General features: G+C 45.3%; 1 protein-coding gene across 10 annotated transcripts in view; it reads right to left on the bottom strand.

Moving 5' to 3' along the window:
* The window catches only part of ACOT9 (acyl-CoA thioesterase 9), a 73,553-nt gene that overhangs the window by 28,834 nt on the left and 22,706 nt on the right, over positions 1-22,013 (bottom strand). For 3 of the 10 annotated variants that reach the window (XM_055269042.2, XM_063634760.1, XM_063634761.1), the window contains 3 exons: positions 4,089-4,186; positions 2,453-2,479; positions 1,290-1,335 (listed from right to left, as the gene is read on the bottom strand). In XM_055269042.2, the coding sequence (XP_055125017.1) occupies positions 1,290-1,335; positions 2,453-2,479; positions 4,089-4,186 (171 nt within the window). Of the gene's footprint in view, positions 1-1,289; positions 1,336-2,452; positions 2,480-4,088; positions 4,187-10,832; positions 11,030-18,363; positions 18,670-21,691; positions 21,808-22,013 lie in introns of those variants that run through there. The other 7 variants (XM_055269043.2, XM_063634764.1, XM_063634763.1 and 4 more) reach the window with 5 other exon arrangements.

Here is a 22,013-nt window from a genome sequence, read left to right on the forward strand (position 1 = left end):
ATCTTGATGTTTTTTAAACAGCTATAAAAACATTTTTGTTAAAAGGAGTAATCTATTAAAACAAATGGTAACAGTTGAGGAAATGTGACTATGGATGAGTAATATACTAGCAGGGAATTGCTGTCAATTTGATTATATGAGAGAATGTCTTATTTGTTGGAGATAAGCAAAGGCTGGTTTTATAAAACATTTACTAGAGATGCATGCTGAAGTGTCGTGGTGTCTATAATTCACTTAGAAATGGTTCAGGCAATATGTGTATATTGGAAAATTTGGCAAAATATTAATAAGTATCGAATCCAGGTGGTGGGTACACAGGTATTCATTCTTTCTACCTTTTAGTAAATTGAAATTTTTCGTATAAAGAATTTAAAAATAAGTCATTAGATAATTTCTTTTCTTTTTTTTTTTTTTTTTTTGAGACAGAGTCTCGCTCTGTCACCCAGGCTGGAGTGCAGTGGCGCAATCTCGGCTCACTGCAAGCTCCGCCTCCCGGGTTCACGCCATTCTCCTGCCTCAGCCTCTCCGAGTAGCTGGGACTACAGGCGCCCGCCACCACGCCCGGCTAATTTTTTTTGTATTTTTAGTAGAGACGGGGTTTCACCATGGTCTCGATCTGACCTCGTGATCCGCCCGCCTCGGCCTCCCAAAGTGCTGGGATTACAAGCATGAGCCACTGCGCCCGGCCTCATTAGATAATTTCTATACCAACAATAGATTATTATATATCTAGTGATCACTCGTGTTTTTTCTATCTCATTTTAGCCTCAAAATTCTGTACACCAAGAGGGATATGATCCTATTTTACAACAAGGAAATATTGCAAGAACGAGAAAGACAATATGGGAGGCCTGACTAATTTTGAACTGACAAGAAGCAATAAAGGAATCAAGGTGCATGAAACAGAGAAACTAAGAGACTTGGGTTCAAGTCCCAAACCCTGACATTTAATCATTCAGTCTCTGAGTTTCAGTTTCATGTGTAAAAAAAGGAACAGGAACATATGTCATAAGCATGTCACAAGTTTTTTTATGAGAATCAGTGAAGTAATATACCTAAATGCACTTTGAAAATGCAGAATATATGTAAATCAACTTCCTTCATGACAATGAGGTGTCATCTGATGAGTATGTTGAAATGTTGACCTTCTCCCCCAAGCAAAGTACTTCTCAACCTATCTCTGAACACAGGGCTCCCCATCCCCACTGTGAGACCATCAACTGAGCCTAAATACAGCCTAGTATAATATCTTGGGGATGAAAAGAATGAGTGAAAACAAAGATGCATACCTCCAGTTTGTGGATGCTCCTACTATCTCCCGCAACTTATCTCGAACTGAAACAAAAATAAAGAGGTCATTCCATGAAACAAAGAAATATGAGAAACGGATTATGGCAATGAGCTCAAGAACTACAAAAAGCAATTCATGCACTCAAAAGATTTAAAGATCCATAGATTTCCATTTAATGCCACAACAAACAGCTCAGGGACAGGATCAAGCCTCTGCTCCCTAAAAACCTGAAAGAACTATACTGTCTCTTTAGTGCACAAATGAATACCTTTGTGCCAATCACTGGGGTTTATATAAACAAACAAAAAGGATAACTTCAATTATTCATTTAATGAGGCTGTATCAGTGTTAGCCATTATGATGGAGATATGAACAGGATTCTCACCTATCTTCTTTTTTGTTTTTTGTTTTTTTTTTTTTTTGAGACAGAGTCTCACTCTGTCACCAAGGCTAGAGTTCGGTGGCACAATCTCGGCTCACTGCATCCTCCACCTCCCGGGTTCAGGCGATTCTCCTGCCTCAGTCTCCCAAGTAGCTGGGATTACAGGCACTGTGCCACCACACCTGGCTAATTTTTGTAGTTTTGTTTTGTTTTGTTTGAGACAGAGTTTCGCTCTTGTTGCCCAGCCTGGAGGGCAATAGCACGATCTCAGCTCACTGCAACCTCCGCCTCCCGGGTTCAAGTGATTCTCCTGCCTCAGCCTCCCGAGTAGCTGGGATTGCAGGGAGGCATCACCATGCCCGGCTAATTTTGTATTTTTAGTACAGACGGGGTTTCACTATGTTGGTCAGGCTGGTCTTGAACTCCTGACCTCAGGTGATCCGCCTGCCTCGGCCTCCCAAAATGCTGGGATTACAGGTGTGAGCCACCGCGCCTGGCCCCCACCTATCTTCTTATACGCAGTATTAGATCAAATTACTTAGTTCAGAGACTAATACTAATATCCAAATCTGCGTCTCATTATAATTAATTTCTCATATATTTATAGTCTCCTAGTTGTTAGAAAAGTTTAAGCCAGAAAAATGAAGCAAAGACTTACATCAAGCTAAGGCAAAGAATGCAATTTTAGTTAATGCCACTGCCCAAAAGTGCAAGCGTATATTAGTGCTTACAAAATTTATGCTCTTAAGAGAAAAGTTGATACTAATTACCACACACACCATGATTCACATGTATAGGTGAACATGCTATATGAATAAAGGGAAAATCAATTAGAGAACCAGCAATAATTTGAAACTAAAAGATAAATCTGTAGTATTTCAAATACTGTGTTGAGTTTATGTGTTTTTCCTAGCACTTCAAAATATGTATTCCAGTTATAGGAAATTAACTATAGCAATCCTCGGTCCTTCAATAACTAACTGAACAAAACCAAATATGATTTATATGAACATGCATTTTAACTTTCATGAAAAATGGTTGATTCTCCCACTAGAGTAAACATTTCTTGAGAGCAGAGACCAATTAGGTAATTATGGATACACCATAAATTTGGTGTATAATTACAATTAAATGTTAGAGAACTGCAAACAATCATTAGTAACTTAGTCTTATTTCTGATTTTTTCCTTCTAAGTTCCTTGAATAAAAGAATGGATGGGGCCGAGGTGGGTGAATCATGGGGTCAGGAGTTCAAGACCAGCCTGGCCAAGATGGTAAAACCCCGTCTCTACTAAAAATACAAAGATTAGCCTGGCATGGTGGGCGCCTGTAATCCCAGCTACTCGGGAGGCTGAGGCAGAGAATCGCTTGAACCTGTGAGGTGGAGGTTGCAGTGAGCCAAGATCCCACCACTGCACTCCAGCCTATGCGACAGAGTGAGACTTCATCTCAAAAAAAAAAAAAAAAAAAAAAAAAAAAAAAGAATGAACAGGCCAGGCACGGTGGCTCACACCTGTAATCCAAGCACTTTGGGAGGCCAAGACAGGCAGATTACTTGAGGCCAGGAGTTCGAGACCAGCCTGGCCAACGTGGCGAAACTCCATCCCTCCTAAAAATACAAAAATTAGTTGGGCGTGGTGGAGCATGCCTGTAATCCTAGCTACTAGGGAGGCAGAGGTTGCAGTGAGCTGAGATCCTGCCACCCAATGCACTCCAGCCTGGGCGACAGAGTAAGACTCTGTCTCAAAAAAAAAAAAAAAAAAAAAAGAATGGACAGAAATTACCTCAAATAGTACATGGACTACTGATGCTCACTGACATAAAATAATTACTACTAGCTTAATCAGTGTAAGAAGAGAGGCAAGTACTGAGGGCCAAGAAGGAAAAAATTTTAAATTTTACTTACATATATATTTATATACACACATAATATAAATTTATTTGGACCCTTTAAAGAAGCCACAATTTTAATTATAACGAATACTCCTAGTTTAATAAAGACAATCCATAGTTTACATATCATATTGGTAATTGAAATTAACTTTAATTAAGCATGGACTAACAGGATCCCTCGAACATAATTATGGACTAGGAGTGTTTACTTGGTACAGCTAATGGGCCCATCTCTTTTTTTCCATGCTTTCAGAACCTACACACAGGAAGTGGAAATCGCCTAACTAAAAGAGCTCAGTCCTCAAGGCTCCCAGGAACAACAGTTCAAAATCTGAATGTGACTTCTACCTGAAGCTATTAATATTATGCAGCTATCCTGGTCATTTTGTCAATGAAATGTTTATGAAAGATCTACCTTTAATATGCCTCATTTGCTCTAAACTATCACTCTGTATACCTTCCAAATAAAAGTAAAACAAGGTTTTTCACCACATAGGGCATAAAACAGAGACACCATGCTTGCCTTCATGAATGTGGAAGATTCCCTGTTTCTTGGGGTTCTGGGGTCCTTGAGTCAGTCCTCTTCCAGGAGTAAGCTGCCCCTTGCCCAAGGCACGAAGCCTATAAAACAAGATAAAACACAGAGTAGATTCCACAGCTTCTTCCCTGGCAACCCTTAAGACCTACCCTCCCCCCAGAGTATCTGGCCATATCACCCTTAGTATATATTGTCTTTTAGGAGTCTGTAGTTGTTTCACAAGTGTATGTATGTTTTCATGAGGCTATTCCATAAATCATCTCTCCCACTAGAGTAAACATTTCTTGAGAGCAGAGACCAATTAGGTAATTATCTACAAAATAAATAAAAGACGGCAACTAGGTTTAATGGATTTATTATTGGTCTTTCTATTTTATTAGTTTCAGAAGTCCATAATCGATTTGGTAAACAACTGAGCAAACTCATTATGAACGATTTATTCTGTTCTTTATTATTGCACCATATTTCCTCAATAAATTAGATAAACCCAATTATAAAGTAAACTTTGAAAATTGAATTAGCCCTTTCCAGATGCAAAGAAAGTATTTATTTAACTTACGCAGAAATTTTCTAGAGTCCCAACACAATAAAATAAAAGCTATCTACTGGCCACGGTGGCACAGGCCTGTAATCCCAGCCCTTTGGGAGGCTGAGGCAAGTAGATAGGTTGAGCCCAGGAGTTCCAGACCAGCCTGGGCAACATGGCAAAATCCCATCTCTACAAAAAATACAAAAATTAGCCGGGCATGGTGGCATGCACCTGTGGTCCCAGCTACTCAAGAGGCTCAGATGGGAGGATCACTTGAACCCAGGAGGTCTAGGGGGCAGTGAGCCAAGATTGCACCACTGCACTCCAGCCTAGGCAACAGAGTGAGACCCTGCTTCAAAAAAATAAAAAATAAAAGCTGTCTACCTAAATGTGCCTAACCTACTCTCCCAAAATAAGTTGATTTTGGTTCATTATTGCTTAAGTGTTGACTCTTAATCACACAATATTATGTCAGGGGTAGCACACAGGCAATATCACAGATTAATAAACTGATCTGTGAGAGCACAGTTGAAGAAGGCAAGGCACTGAATAGGTCAAGAACCCCGCAGGCCAGGCATGGTGGCTCATGCCTGTAATCCTAGCACTTCGGGAAGCCAAGGCAGGTGGATCACTTGAGGTCAGGAGTTCGAGACCAGCCTGGCCAACATGGTGAAACCCTGTCTGTACTAAAAATCCAAAAATTAGCCGGCTGTGGTGGCAGGCACCTGTAATCCCAGCTACTTGTGAGACTGAGGCAGGAGAATCGCTTGAACCCAGGAGACGGAGGTTGCAGTGAGCCAAGAACACGCCACTACACTCCAGCCTGGGCGACAGAGCGAGACTCTGTCTCAAAACAAAAACAAAAACAAAACAAACAAAAAAAACCCAGAACCCAGATACTGTCATTCATTCTAGTTCAATTTACTAGTAAATTCTCCTACCTAATGTGGGAATAAGCAATGACTAACAACAAAAAAAAGAGATATTTTTAGTTTTCTTTAGAGACCAAGCTACTATAGGTTTCTCTTCTGAATGACAGCATTCAGAGAAAGCCTCTCAGTATTTATAGTATTCTGTAAAATCTACATGCAGTTTTGACACTGTGCTGTTAGAACAAATCCTTACACTTTCACCAAGTCAAATCATCTAATTGCACAGAACACAGAAATATGAGCACATGCTCATTGGCTAATTGAACTTCTTAGTCACCAGTCATCTTATTTGGTTGCAACACAATCCCTGCTGGTCCACTAAGACCAAAATTCTTGCTGGAGGGTTTGGGATTTTGGATCTCTGTTTATTCTTCAATCACACAGCTAACAAGCCTCTCTCTTATATATTTTAGCTTCACTTTTTCGCGATAAATATTCAATTCCTGTACTTTTGTATGCAGATTAATATTTGTCTTTTTTTTTTTTTTTAGACAGAGTCTCGCTCTGTCGCCCAGGCTGGAGTGCAGTGGCGCGATCTCGGCTCACTGCAAGCTCCGCCTCCCAGGTTCACACCATTCTCCTGCCTCAGCCTCCCAAGTAGCTGGGACTACAGGCACCGCCACCACGCCCAGTTAATTTTTTGTAGTTTTAGTAGAGACGGGGTTTCACTGTGTTAGCCAGGATGGTCTCAAACTCCTGACCTTGTGATCTGCCCACCTCAGCCTCCCAAAGTGCTGGGATTACAGGCGTGAGCCACCGCACCTGTACGTCTTTTTGTTTTTGACCATCTAATCTGCATTTTCTCAGAACACGATTTGAATTTTCCAGTTTTTTCATTATTTTGTTTTATGTATCTTCTATAGGTACATATGCCTTACTGAAGGAAACAGAGTAAGTATTCCTTCATTCTTCCATCTCAGAAAGAAGCAGCCAGGCATGGTGGCTCATGCCTGTAATCCTAACACTTTGAGAGGCCGAGGTGGGTGGATCACCTGAGGTCAGGAGTCCGAGATCAGCCTGGCCAACATGGTGAAACCCCGTCTCTACTAAAAACATAAAAATTAGCCAGGCATGGTGGCGCACAGCTGTAGCCCCAGCTACTCTGGAGGCTGAGGCAGAATCACTTGAAACCAGGAGGCGGAGGTTGCAGTGAACTGAAATGGCTCCATTGCATTCCAGCCTGAGCAACAGAGCAAGACTCCATCTCAAAAAAAGAAACTAGCATTCTACAACCGAATATATCTGGTTTTAAAGAACACACTGGGAAAAGCTAATCCTTTCTATTGCTACCATTAGCTGAAAGAGCAAAAAAACATGACCCCCAACACATTAATAGCAACTATAATAGATACGTTAAATGTATCCAACATAAGAAATGGGATCTGATTCTGAATGGCTAAATACCCTGAATACGCATCACTAGCAGGAGCTATATAACCAGTCTCACATACCTGGATAAATACACATATATACAGAAATTGTTTTGTTACACTAAGAAGCAGCATTTTCTGAAAAGGGATGAAAATCATTCCATCTTGCTTGTGTGAGAGGCAATACAGTATAGGGGTTAGGAGCCCAAAGTCTGGGCGCAGTGGCTCATGCGTGTAATGCCAACACTTTGGGAGGCCGAGGCACGCGTATCACTTGAGGTTGGGAGTTTGAGACCAGCCTGGCCAACATGATGAAACCCCGTCTCTACTAAAAATATGAAAATTAGCTGGGCATGGTGGCGGGCACCTGCAGTCCCAGCTACTTGGGAGTCTGAGGCAGGAGAATTGCTTCAACCCAGGAGGCGGAAGCTGCGGTGAGCCGAGATCGTGCCACTGCACAGCGAGACTCTGTCTCAAAAAAAAAAAAGAGCCCGATTGTGCTGCTTGTTAGCTGAGTGACCTTACACAAGTTACCTAACCTCCCTGATCCTCAGTTTCCTCATCTGTAAAATGGGGATGATAATACTACCTATCCCATAGGATTGTCAAAAGGATAAAGGAATTAACACATATTAAACCCTGAAGGGCACGTCTAGAAGAGCATGTCTAATATACTGACAAGTCCTCAAAAAACTCTAGCTATCATTATTCTAGAAAGTCATGCTTCTCCAAAGTCTCCCCTAAAGATCTAAAAGAACCAGGCTGGGCACAATGGCTCATGCCTGTAATCCCAGCACTTTGAGAGGCCAACGCGGGAGGATCACTTGAGACCAGTGTGGGCAACATAGGGAGATCCCATTTCTACAAAAAAATTTTAAAATATTAGTCAGGCGTACTGGTGCACACTTGTGGTCACAGCTACTCAGGAGGCTGAGGTGGGAGGATCACTTGAGCCCCGGGAAGGTCGAGGCCACAGTGAGCCATGATCGCACCACTGCACTCCAGCCTGGGTAAAAGAGCAAGACTCTGTCTCCAAAAAAAAAGGAAAGATAGCCTAAGCCAGACACTATCATGGACCACTGCCAAACATAGAATCAAATGAGGAGACAGAAGAAGGGAGTTAATGAATACAGAGAAACACTTGGGCCAACTTATTTGGAAAATTGTGGTCCTAGGGCCCCATTCCTTTGCACGACACCTTAAGAAATTTGGAAATACATTCCTGTGGCACAAGAAAGGCATAATTGGAACACTTTTTTAAAAATGTTGCTTACACCAATAGCATATTGGTAATAATAAATCTATATCATACTGTCAACATAGCATTCGAGAGTATTCGGGTAATGGTAACTTTTTTTTTTTTTTTTGGGGACAGTCTCACTGTCACCAGGCTGGAGTACAGTGGCGACATCTTGGCTCACTGCAACCTCCACCTCCTGAGTTTAAGCGATTCTCCTGCCTCAGCCTCCTGAGCAGCTGGGATTACAGCTGTGCACCACCATGCCCAGCTAGTTTTTGTATTTTTTAGTACAGACAGGGCTTGCCCATGTTGACCAGGCTGGTTTTGAACTCCTGACCTCAAGTGATCTGCCCACCTCGGTCTCCCAAAGTGCTGGGATTACAAGCGTGAGCCACCGTGCCTGGCATGTAATGGTAACTTTTCACTACATTTGGTATCCTATTTACTGATCATCTGATGGAAACTGTGGACCTCGAGCACGCATGGGAAGGGTTGGAATACATTTTTGCTCACACAGAAAATGGTATATACTATTTCAGGAGGTGCACAGACCTTTTTTGATACCCCCGGGTCCCCCTATATTTGAAGATTCTGATTCAAACCAACCTCCTTAAGAAACTGAGGCCCCAATTTCAGATGACTTTCCCCCAGTGCCAGTCAACAGGCACACCGGCAGAGCCCAGTTCTTCCGATCTCCCCCAATACATACACACACACAAACATACGTGCACACACACACACACCTCACTGAGGTGGAGGAGGTGGAAGAATGGTTTTAATCAATACTCAACACTTCAGTACCTCAGGGTTACTGGCTTATCTCCTGATAAGCCCTCAGGAGTCTTACTTATAGCAAAACCTCTAGGCCTTTACTGCGGAGAGGACTTTGCAACACTCAAATCCCAGGACCTTCTGACTGAACCTTTCCAATCAAAGGAGATCAAGAAACTCAAGGCCTCCATGGCCCGTCTAGGGAGTCACATAAGTCACCATGGCTCAGCCCTGTGTCCCAAGCTTACAGCAGTTGGCAAGGAAGAGTGTTCAGTGCGATAACAGGCAATACTACTCATATGCCCTCCACTCTAAGGAAATAACCTCTATTTAGAGACTAAACAAAGTCAGGTGCCTCTTGCAAGTCTAAAAAAGAAAAGAAGCTACAAAGGTTGCCCACCAGTCCAAGAACCTAATCATCTCAGTCTACATTCATTTGTGAACTCCTCCTCTCACTAGACACTAAGAGATTATCTGCTTAAGTTTCAATAGTTTTTTGTTTGAGACAGAATCTCACTGTGTCGTCCAGGCTGGAGTGCAGGGGCGCGATCTCAGCTCACTGCAACCTCTGCCTTCCGGTTCAGGCGATTCTCCTGCCTCAGCCTCCAAAGTAGCTGGGACTACAGACATGCACCACCATGCCCGGCTAATTTTTGTATTTTTAATAGAGAGGGGGTTTCGCCATGTTGGCCAGGCTGGTCTCAAACTCCTGGCCTCAAGTGATCCATCCACCTCAGCCTCCCAAAATGCTGGGACTACAGTCGTGCACCACCACGCCTGGCCTCATAGAATTTTCAAGAAAGGAACACAGGGTTATGAGAGAAAGAACTTGAACAAGACCATGGAGCTTTTGTAGAAGACCTTTCACATTGCAAGCTAAAGTCAACTGTGGCCCCTCTCATAATGACTTTCAGTCTGTCTTCAAACAGTTTAACAAAGGTTTTTTGTTTCTTTTTAAGTACTATAAACAAGACAGAACCCTTACAACTGATAACAAAGTCCCCAGGAACAGTGAGAGAGATCCAGGACCCCCAAGAGAACTGATGGGATTAATGTGAGTCAAAAGCACTATGAGTCACATCACGGGGACAGGCCCACTGGCGGCGAGATAACTTCAGAAACTGGAGCAGGTGTGAGCCCCCTGGGATGCAGCCAGGCAGAAAACTTGGAAAGGCTGGCATGCTCGGGTGAAAGGAATTAGGGAGAGCCAGACACGCTCTGGAGTCTAAGGCCCTCAGGCCTTAACTGTGCCAGCTGGGAAGATTACATATACAAAAAGGCATCCTCCCTTACCCACGTGGCCCAATCAAAGCACCCAGCCTCTTATAAGGGCTTTGCGGCTCATTAAAGGTAAAGTTCAAATCGGCACCAGGGCCCTAGACGCACAGTCCTAGGGTCCTGGGAGCCAAAAGGTACCCTGCAATCTCTGCCAATGTTACAACAAACTTAAGTCAGAGCCCAAGTAGGACAAGCATTTAATCCTAAAAATGTTCTCCAAAGGAGGATGAAGGGCTAGAGGTAACACAGAACTCCAAATACTATCTTTCTGACAAGGGGCTACCCCAACGCGGCTACCAACCACACCCCGGATGAGCAAGGCGAAAGGAATTTTAGGGAACACCCAACTTCCTCCCTTAAAAGTGCTGCTTTGCTTTTAATATCAAACTCAGTGCTAGAAGTCGCCAAAGCGGGGGCGAGGTTCTCCCAACCAAAGACCGGCGGGCTCATGTCCGGCCGCAGTCACAGTGGGCGAGCGCCCCTTATCATCGAGCCCAAATGCCCATGCGTGGCCCACTTCTTCCGCTGGGGCCAGCCCGAAGCTCTAGGGGAAGACGGTGGCACCCCAGGCTACCGCCCTGCCAGCCCCTTCCACGCCCCGCCACCTACCGCAGTGCTGCCCGCCTCATTGCACTAGGCTGCTGTGCGCGCGATGGAGAACCGGGCCCCGCGCGCTAGTCGGCGGAGGGAAATTGAGGCGATAAAAGACGCAAGAGCACCAGACCACGCCCTTGCTGAGGACAGCCCGGGAGCCTGACAGCGCTGTCCGGGGGCGGGACCGCGGCGTCCGGGGGGCGTGGCCTCGCTGTCCCGGGGCGGGGCCGCGCTGTGCCGGGGCGGGGCCGCGCTGTGCCGGGCGGACCCTACCCGTTCATTGGCGGGAGGCTGGAGTCCGCCTCTGCGGAGCTTCCCACTCAATCAGTTGTGAGGGTCGTGTTGCTAGAGCGAGGACCGGCCTATTCTTGGTTGAGTAAACGAACCACGCAGCAACGCCAGGGCGTGACGTCGAGAAGAGGCCGGGCCCTGCCTAATGGAGCTTGTCTCCTTTATCCTTGATCCCCCGCGCCTTGGCTCCGTCTGTTCTTGCCCTTGGCTGCACATTGGAATCTCCTGGGCAGCTTTCCAAAATACTGATACTTGGCCGGGCGCGGTGGCTCACGCCTGTAATCCCAGCACTTTGGAAGGCCTAGGCGGGCAGTTCACCTGAGGTCAGGAGTTCAAGACCAGCCTGGCCAATATGGCGAAACCCTGTCTCTACTAAAAATACAAAAATTAGCCAGGAGTGGTGGCATACGCCTGTAATCCCAGCTACTCGGGGGACAGGCACGAGTATCACTTGAACCTGGGAGGCGGAGGTTGCGGTGAGCCGAGATCGCACCACTACACTTCAGCTTGGGCGACAGAAGGAGACTCTGTCTCAAAAAAAAAAAAAAAAAAAAAAAAAAAACTGATGCTTGAGACCCACTGGCTGGAGATTCTAGTTTAGTCCTGGGTGCGGTCTGGGCTTTGGGATGATGTCTAAAGGTGCCCCCAGGTGATGCTAATGTAACCAAAGGCTAAGAACCACTGACCTAACAGGAAAAAATTGTTCCTCTTCTCTTCTCGGCCTGACCCCTAATGTTTGACATCTTGGTCGAGCTAGAGAGATTCAAGACCAGAGAGTTTAAGATTATTTCACCCTACGATCTAATTCTCCATTTCTTTCAATGAATTATTATTGAGCTGTTTGCATTGTGCCAGGCACTATTGCAGAGGTTGGGGTTGCAAAAAGAAAAAAGGACAAAAATCCCCGCCCTTAAGGGGGCTTGCCTGTTGATAAGGTAGGAAAACAAATCAACAAACAAGTTAGCAAATAACATGATCTCAAATATGGTAAAGCGGTTTAAAGGGGAAATAAGGTAATGAGTGAGGATCTTTTGAGAATATAAGCAAGTCTTGCTTTGCCTCTAAATATGGCAATTTCCTAAAAGGCAAGGGCCATATGCTTTTTCGCAATACCCCGTACTTAGTAAAAATGTATTGATTTGAATTAAGCTAGCTTTCTGTTTTGAATCACTTCATAAGTTAAACATGGAGCATGGTCTTCGGCTTTCTCTTTCTACTGAATTTTCCCTGCTTTTATCAATCTCACATCTGGAAGACTCCCCTTTTAGCCTACAAGGATCTCTCCTTCATTTTTGTTCACATTGTTTGTGCCTTTTCAGTGACTGTCTTGCTGGTTTGGGGTCAGCCATATTTCTCTATACCACACCTAACACAGAGGGCAATAAATATTGTATTGAATTATGCTATTTTTGTTCTTCTTTTTACTTGAACTTTTCTTTGAAGCAATAGGAGGCTCAGGGAGAAAAAATAAGTACAAGAGATAATTTTTGTAAATGGTATAAAAGGTAGGTACAGTTTATAGTTTTTCCTGCAATCAAGTCACTTTCCGTCAATTTCCAAATTATAAAGACACATTCTCATCAATATAATAAACACCATCGATTTTAGCTGGAACAGCTGAAACCAGGGACTTAATGCCATGCAGATACCTTCTCTCTATTGCTTATCTTTGCTTTCCTTTGCATACTGGCTTCATTCTTTTTTCTCTCTATGTAATGACATCCTCCATATGAAAATAGAAGCTCCTGAACTTTACATCTTACAACCACAGCCACACACATACAGACTGACTGAAATTTCTACGGCCCAAGTACAGAAAAGTTCTGAGAAGAGATTCATTGGTCCAATTTGGATCAGGTACACACTCGTGGACTAGCCAACTGTGGCATCAGGGTAAGGAACCCTTGCCCTGACTTACCAGGAACCCCCTTACCCAGACTCATGGCCAGGTACTGGGTTACAATCTACTAACACGGCTATTTCTGTAACTGTACAGATGGGGATACGGAGCACCTTCTTAGAAAAGGAGTACCGAGGCTGGACGCGGTGGCTCACGTCTGTAATCCCAGAACTTTGGGAGGCTGAGGCGAGTGGATCAACTGATGTCAGGAGTTCAATACTGGACTGGCCAACATGGTGAGACCCCTGCCTCTACCAAAGATACAAAAATTAGCTGGCTGTGGTGGTGGGCGCCTGTAATCCCAGCTACTCGGGAGGCTGAGGCAGGAGAATCGCTTGAACCTGGGAGGCGGAGGTTGCACTGAGCTGAGATCGCGCCACTGCACTCCAGCCTGGGCAACAGAGACTCTATCTCAAAAAAAAAAAAAAAAAAAGAAAAGAAGAGGAGTACGGAGCAGCCAACCACATAGATGTCCACTACAGGGTTAAAGAGGGAAAAAAATGATCACATCACTTAGCCCACCTACCTTAGTTGTAACTTCAGGGAACCCCTGCTAGACCTAGCCTGCCCAGCATTCATCCACAAGTCTCTAACTATCTCAATTGGCAGCATGCATAACATTCTTAAAACAGCTTAGCAACTCTGATTTCTGTGTGTTGTTGTTGTCGTCGTTATTGTCAAGCATATATGCTATACCACATTTTGGATAGCAGGGAAGGAAGGGGAAATGGTCACAAAATCAGAACAGGAAATGTACAACAATTGTATAGTGGTGAGAATCACTGTCCTTAAGTAACAGGTTCTCTACCCAACCTTTTTGTTTCCTGTTATGTTCTATTAGTTCTATTTTAATATGGTCTCAGGATAACAGAGATGCTATCAATTGTGTAATTAAAAGTTACCTAATCATGCACTGACAGATACATAAGATATTATTAATGTCATTATCACAAGTAAAACAATAAAATCAAATAACAAGGCTGGAAAGCAGTATCCCAGCACTTTGGGAGGCTGAGGTGGGTGGATTGCTTAAGAACAGGAGCTCAAGACCAGCCTGGTCAACAGAGCAAGACCCCATCTCTACAAAAAAAAAAAATTGTTTGAATCAAACAACAAAACCTAACAAGGCATTGTCAGTGCTTCTTCTTCTTTTTTTTTTTTTTTTTTTTTGAGACAGAGTCTCTCTCTGTTACCAGGCTGGAGTGCAGTGGCGCGGTCTCCGCTCACTGCAACCTCCGCCTCCTGGGTCCAAGTGATTCTCCTGCCTCAGCCTCCCAAGTAGCTGGGATTATGGGCACGTGCCACCACGCCCGGCTAATTTTTGTATTTTTAGTAGAGATGGGGTTTCACCATGTTAGCCAGGCTGGTCTTGAACTCCTGACCTCGTGATCCTCCCGCCTTGGCCTCTCAGAGTGCTGAGATTACTGGCGTGAGCCACCGCACCCGGCCAAAGGCATTGTTAGTTCAATCTAGTATTATGAGTGAAAAATATCCGGTTACCATCTTTCCTTGGGCTGCTGAATAATATATACTTTTGGATATCTGATTTAGGTAGAAAATGTTCCTGGAAAAATGTCATCAACTTTCAAACAAAGTGATTCAAACTACGATTTAATTAGGACAGAGAAACTTTTTAAAAATATATCTTATTTCCTGAATTATTCAGATTATACAAAAGGATCCACAATAAAGTTAGGAGGGGAGGGCCAGGCACGGTGGCTCACGCCTGTAATCCCGGCACTTTGAAGCTCGAGGCAGGCAGATCATCTGAGGTCAGGAGTTCAAGACCAGCCTGGCCAACATGGCAAAACCCCCTGTCTCTACTAAAAGTACAAAAAATGAGCAGGGCATGCTGTCGCGCGCCTGTACTCCCTGCTTCTTGCCAGGCTGAGGCAGGAGAATTGCTTGAACCTGGGAGGCGGAGGTTGCAGTGAGCCAAGATGGCGCCACTGCACTCAAAGCCTGAGCAACAGAGGGAGACTCCATCTCAGAATATAAATAATAATAGTAATAATAAAGTTAGGAGGGGAGAAGGAAACAATGTAAAAGTATTTTCCAGCTGGGCACAGTGGCTTAAGCCTGTAATCCCAGCGCTTTGGGAGGCCGAGGCGGATGGATCACAAGGTCAGGAGTTCGAGACCAGCCTGGCCAATATGGTGAAACCCTGTCTCTACAAAAAATTCAAAATTAGCTGGGCGTGGTGGCGCGCACATGTAGTACCAGCTGCTCAGGAGGCTGAGGCAGGAGAATCACTCGAACCCAGGAAGCGGAGATTGCAGCGAGCCGAGATCGTGTTACTGCACTCCAGCCTGGGTGACAGAGCGAGACTGCGTCCCAAAAAAAAAAAAAAAAAAGTATTTTCCACCCTAACATTAAAGAAAAAAACAGGAAGACTAGTGGGCTGTTACGTGAATGTGCTTAGTTTTTTGTTTGGTTTTTTTTTTGTTTTTTTTTTTTTTTTGAGACAGAGTCTCGCTCTTGTCGCCCAGGCTGGAGTGCAGTGGCCCAATCTTGGCTCACTGCAACCTCCACCTCCTGAGTTCAAGCGATTCTACTGCCTCAGCCTCCTGAGTAGCGGGGACTACAGGTGCCTGCTACCATGCCCGGCTAATTTTTGTAATTTTGTGGCCCCCAGCTCCATTTTTTTTTTTTTTTGAGACGGAGTCTCGCTCTGTCGCCCAGGCTGGAGTGCAGTGGCGCGATCTCGGCTCACTGCAAGCTCCGCCTCCCGGGTTCACGCCATTCTCCTGCCTCAGCCTCTCCGAGTACCCAGCTCCATTTTTATGACTGTTCTTCAAATCCAAGTGTTGAAAGGTTCTTGTCCATGAGGCTGAGGCAGGAAAATCACTTGAACCCAAGGAGGCGGAGGTTGCAGTGAGATCGCGCCATTGCGCTCCAGCCTGGGCAACAGAGTGAGACTTCATCTCACAAAAAAAAAAAAGAGAGAAAGGTCCTTGTCTTTAGAAATGCTTTTCCAGGCCGGGTGCAGTGGCTCATGCCTATAATCCTAACACTTTGGGAGGCTGCAGCAGGTGGATCACTTGAGGTCAGTAGTTCGAGACCAGCCTGACCAACATGGTGAAGCCCTGTCTCTACCAAAAATACAAAAATTAGCCAGGCACGGTGGTGCACAACTGTAATCCCAGTTACTCGGGAGGCTGAGGCAGGAGAATTGCTTGAACCCGGGTGGCAGAGTTTGCAGTGAACCGAGACCACGCCATTGCACTCCAGCCCGGGCCACCAGAGCAAAACTCAGTCTCAAAAAACAAACAAACAAAAGAAATGCTTTTCCCTCTAACAATTTTCTCTTGCTTAAAAATGGCAAACATGGCCAGGCACGGTGGGTCACACCTGTAATTCCAGCACTTTGGGAGGCCAAGGAGGGCAGATCACCTGAGGTCTGGAGTTCAAGACCAGCCTGGTCAACATGGTGAAACCCCGTCTCTGCTAAAAATACAAAAATTAGCCGGGTGTGGTGGCTCATGCCTGTAGTCCCACCTACTCAGGCAGCTGAGGTAGGAGAATTGGTTGAATCTGGGAGGCAGAGGTTGCAGTAAGCCGAGATCGTGCCACTGCGCTCCAACCTGGGGGATGAAGCAAAACTCCATCTCCAAAAAAAAAAAAAAAAGAAAGAAGAAAGAAAGAAGAAAGCAAACATTTAAAACATGTAATACTATTATTAACATAGGATCAGAGGGCATCTGTAAGAACAGGACATCTTCATTTCAGGGTGTCACCTTCAATAAAGCTGTCTCTTTCAATAATATAGGGATACAGAGTCAGATGTACAAAAGGTTTATTAGGGGCAATGCCTATAAAACATAAAAGGGAGAGGGAACAGGACCAGACAGGGAACACCTTTAGTTCGTGATGTAGGACTAAAACCTGAGAAAGGAGAGGGGCCAGAAAAGATATTTGGGTAGGAGGAGCCTTGGACTGCAGTGCAGCTCTGAGAAAGCCTAGGCCTGCAAAACAGGGAGTGCTGGTGCAAAGATTGCCCTCCCGAAGACTCCCGTACTGGCCAGAAATGGTGAACCCTTGTACCATGGCAGTGCCTGGCCTTTGCTTAGAGGCTGTCTGGGAAGCATGTAGCCTCAGCTTGAAAGCTGAGGCAGATCTTGAAGGCTGTCTGCTAACTCCACCCCTTGTGGCAGGTCTGCTGTAGGGAGATCTGAGTGGGACACCTCCATGGCTACCACGGGTCACCCCCTGCACTGCACAGATCGATTTCCCCATACACATTCAGGGAACTCCTCCGTGGTTCCCATGGGTCTCTCTTCCTGAAGGGAAACTTAGAAGAGGGAGGTTACTAGGACTAACTACAGTCCCTGTCACTACAGTTGTATTGGAGTCACAGCTGGTTCTCATCCTGTCTTTCCTGTACCATGTATTCTGAATTCCCCTCACTTCTAGCTTTCCCGATGGTGTAACCCAAACCCTCATTCCTGTGAGCTCTGAGCCCCTGGTAATCATATCCATTTCACACCAGGGTTGCTGCACTTGTCCATTCGCAGTCACAACCAGGCAAGGGAATACCAAGAAGTGCCCAACTAGATTGATCACCCAAGTTCCACAAACATTCCTCTCTGCCCTGTTGTACAACAGCAGACTCTTCCTGCTGATTGAGAGCAAGTATCCCTGCCAAGGTGCTGACTCCTTGGCCACAAGAAGTCCAAAGGCCTGGCCACACCCACACTTGTGCCCACTGGCAAGAATGCGCCCCTTTGCAGAACAGAACCTTGAACTCTGCAGAGTCCACAGTTGCAAATTCAGGAAACATGGGTGCCCCTGTGGGCCATTAGAAATGATAGTAATTGGAGGCCAGGTGCGGTGGCTCAAGCCTGTAATCGCAGTACTTTGGGAGGCTGAGGAGGGCGGACACTTGAGGCCAGGAGTTCAAGAGTAGCCGGGGCAAAGTGGCGAAACCCCGTCTCTACTAAAAATACAAAAATTAGCCAGGCATGGTGGCACGCGCCTGTAGTCCCAGCTACTCGGGAGGCTGAGGCAGGAGAATCGCTTGAACTTGGGAGGCGGAGGTTGCAGTGAGCCAATATCACACCACTGCACTCCAGACTGGGTGACAGAGTGAGACTCTGTCTCAAAAAAAAAAAAAAAAAAGAATTCTCTTGCTGGCCTTGAAGAAAAAAGAAGTTATACAACTGCAAGAAAATGAATTCTGCCAACAACCAAGTGAACTTAGAAGAGAGACCCCAGCCCCAGCTGACACCTCGATTCCAGCCTTGGAGACCCTGAACAGAGGACTTGGCTAAGCTATGCCCAGACTCTTGACCCACAGAAACTGTAAGGTAATAAATATGTGTTGTTTATGCCACTAAATTTGTGTTAATTTGTTACCTAGCAATAGGACATGAATACGGTGCCTATATTTCATCCTGGAGGATGGTACCCCATGCTTGCAGAGTCTTGTCTCCAAGTTGGCACTTCAATTACACCTTCAGCAGATCATTCAAATGCCCTGTTACGATGGCTACTTGTGAATGCTGTGGTATATGATATGAACGATGAATCCTATTGGTCAGGACCTGCTCCCACACCTCCTTCATGATGAAGCAGGTCTCCTCAGATGCCATCTTGTGTGAGAATCCAGGCCTGTGGATCAGGCATTCCAAAAGCCCCAGGATAATGATGATAAATGAGGCCCTACAGGTAGGAAAGGCAGTCATAGTCAGAGAAAATACTGATTCCTGTGAGAGCAAATCTCTGGCCCTCCTCTGGCGCAGTGGCTCACGCCTGTAATCCCAGCAATTTGGGAGGCCAAGACAGGCGGATCAGTTGAGGTCAGGAGTTCAAGACCAGCCTGGCTGGCCGGGCGTGGTGGCTCACGCTTGTAATCCCAGCACTTTGGGAGGCCGAGGCGGGCGGATCACGAGGTCAGGAGATCGAGACCACGGTGAAACCCCGTCTCTACTAAAAAAAAAAAATACAAAAAAAAATTAGCCGGGCGTGGTGGCGGGCGCCTGTAGTCCCAGCTACTCGGAGAGGCTGAGGCAGGAGAATGGCGTGAACCCGGGAGGCGGAGCTTGCAGTGAGCTGAGATTGCGCCACTGCACTCCAGCCTGGGTGACAGAGCGAGACTCCGCCTCAAAAAAAAAAAAAAAAAAAAAAAAAAAAAAAAAAAAAAAAGACCAGCCTGGCCAACATGGTGAAACCCTATCTCTATAAAAATACAAAAATTAGCTGGGCGTGGTAGCGTGTGCCTGTAATCCCAGCTACTCAGAAGGCTGAGACAGGAGAATTGCTTGAATCCAGGAGGTGGAGGTTGCAGTGAAGCAAGATCGGGCCACTGTTCTCCAGTCTGGGTGGTAGAGGAGATTCCATCTCAATAAATAAATAAATAAATATTTTTTAAAAAATCGCTGGCCCTTTAAAGTAATAGGGGTCCAATGTCATCAACTTGCCTAGTAGCTTGTGAGTCTGCTTGAAGAAGAGTGCCATGTCAGGGGACTTGGCATTGGTCTCTGATGGCAGGTTGGACATTCAAAGGTGGCAGTAGCCAGGTGAACCTCAGTAAGTGGGAGTCCATGCTGTTGAGCCCATGAGGCCTGAGAACCTGGGGAAAGCACTGGTGCAAGTCCCTGGAGCTATGAGTGTCCCTAACGTCTAATTGCAAACACAGCAGGCATTACTGCTCAACCAGATACACTGAAGCTCTGTGCTTGGGGGCCAATCACCAAGTCAACATGCGGACTGCCAGTTCAGAAAAAGGACAGCAAGTGAGCAATTAACGTAAATGTCTACTGGATTAAAAACCCAGTTAAAAACGATACTGCTGGCCGGGCACAGTGGCTCATGCCTATAATCCCAATACTTTGGGAGGCCAAGGTGGGCAGATCACCTGAGGTCGGGAGTTCGAGACCAGCCTGACCAACATGGAGAAACCCCGTCTCTACTAAAAATACAAAATTAGCCGGGTGTGGTGTCGCATGCCTGTAATCCCAGCTACTCGGGAGGCTGAGGCAGGAGAATCACTGAAATCCGGGAGGCAGAGGTTGCGGTGAGCCGAGATCGTACCATTGCACTCCAGCCTGGGCAACAAGAGCAAAACTCAGTCTCAAAAAAATAAAAAATAAAAAAAATTGCTCCATAAACAGTTGTGCCTAGTAGCTCAGGAGACTACCATCAAGTCCATTTTTTAAAATGTGGTTTTCTAAGGCAGGCGCAGTAGCTGATGCTTATAATTCCAGAACTTTGGGAGGCCAAGGTGGGTGGATCACCTGAGGCCAGGAGGTCAAGACCAGCCTGGCCAACATGGCGAAACCCTGTCTCTACGAAAAATACAAGAACGACAAAAAATTAGCCAGGCATGGTGGTGCACACTGATAATCTCAGCTACTCGGGACGCTGAGGCACGAAAACTGCTTGAATCTGGGAGGCGGAGGTTGCAGTGAGCCTAGATTGTGCCACTGCACTCCAGCCTGGGTGACAGAGTGAGACTCCTTCTCAAAAAAAAAAAAAAAAAAAAAATTGGTTTTCTGAAATGTCATGTAACATTACCTGATTATCTGACCCCGCACCATCTATCATCATTTGACTGGGGGTGGAGGTGAGGAAAGAAGTGGGATCAAGACATGAAACAACTTCACTAGACTCAGCTCAGCGATGATAAAAACTTTACATTTCAGCGCTCTAAGAGACCTGGAAAACTATCCTATTCCTTCTCTCCTCATATACAAATGTTTTTATAAATTTTTTTACAACTTTTTTAACAATGAGGCTGGGCATGGTGGCTCATACCTATAATCCCAAAAATGTGGAAGGCCAAGGCAGGAGGATCACTTGAGCAGGATCACTTGAACAGGAGTTCGAGACCAGCCTGGGCCACATAATGAGACCTCGTCTCTACAAAAAATACAAAAATTAGCCAGGCATGGTGGTGCACGCCTGTGGTCCCAGCTACTTGAGAGGCTGAGACAGGAGGATCACTTGAGCCCAGGAGGTCCAAGCTACAGTGAACTGTGATAGCATTCCAGCCTGGGCGATAAAGCAAGACTACGTCTCAAAAACCAAACAATGTTTTTAACAAGGAAAATATGACTTAGTGAACTTAAAAGACTTGCCTAAGGCCATAGTGGAAGAGCCAGAACTATAATCCAAGCCTCCTAAAAGCCAGCCAAGACATTTTTCAGCCCCCTACATCATCTCTCAAGGGCTATGGGTGTACACAACAGCAATTTGCATGGCTAAGCACATGTTATGAGAAAAGAGGACATATTTTCCAATTGGTAAATCAAGCTGCAACTTTTATAAAAGAAAGTTACATACGAAAAGAAAGAAAAAGGAATCAAACTTTTTACAATAATCAGTTAAGCAAGTTTTTTTATGATTTGAGGCAGAGATGAATCAGAAAATTCCACCTTGGTCTCCCTTCTTACTCTGAGTGCTATTTTTATGGAAGTGACCTAAGATGCTTATAGTAATATAATAGGAGTCAAATGTTTCCTGGCAGCCAATCTAGAAAAAAGAATAGAATATAGGAATTGGCAACAACCCTATAAGAACAGGTTCAGGCTGGGCATGGTGGCTCACGCCTGTAATCCCAGAACTTTGGGAGGCCAAGGTAGGACGATCACTGGAGCCCAGGAGTTTGAGACCAGCCTGGGTAATATAGTGAGACCCTGTCTCTACAAAATAAAATAAAATAGCCGGGTGTGGTGGCACATACCTGGGGTCCTAACTACTTGAAAGGCTGAGGTGGGAGGATCACTTGAGCCCAGAAGGTTGAGGCTGCAGTGATCTGTGATCACACCACTGCACTCCAGCCTGGGCAACAGAGCGAGACTGTGTCAAAAAAAAAAAAGAACAGGTTAAGCAAACCTGCCCCATAAAGTAGAAATGCCCTTTTGTAACCCTTTTTCCAGAAGCTCCCCATTCTTTGGGGCAGTTCTCTTGGGGTATTCTTGTTATTAAACATTTTTCTTCACATGGAGCTAATATCTGCTTCCTGGAACTGCCCCTGATATGACACAGAATAAGTCCAAGTCTAG

The sequence above is a fragment of the Symphalangus syndactylus genome, chromosome X, assembly GCF_028878055.3.
Source record: "Symphalangus syndactylus isolate Jambi chromosome X, NHGRI_mSymSyn1-v2.1_pri, whole genome shotgun sequence".
Classification (NCBI taxonomy): domain Eukaryota; kingdom Metazoa; phylum Chordata; class Mammalia; order Primates; family Hylobatidae; genus Symphalangus; species Symphalangus syndactylus.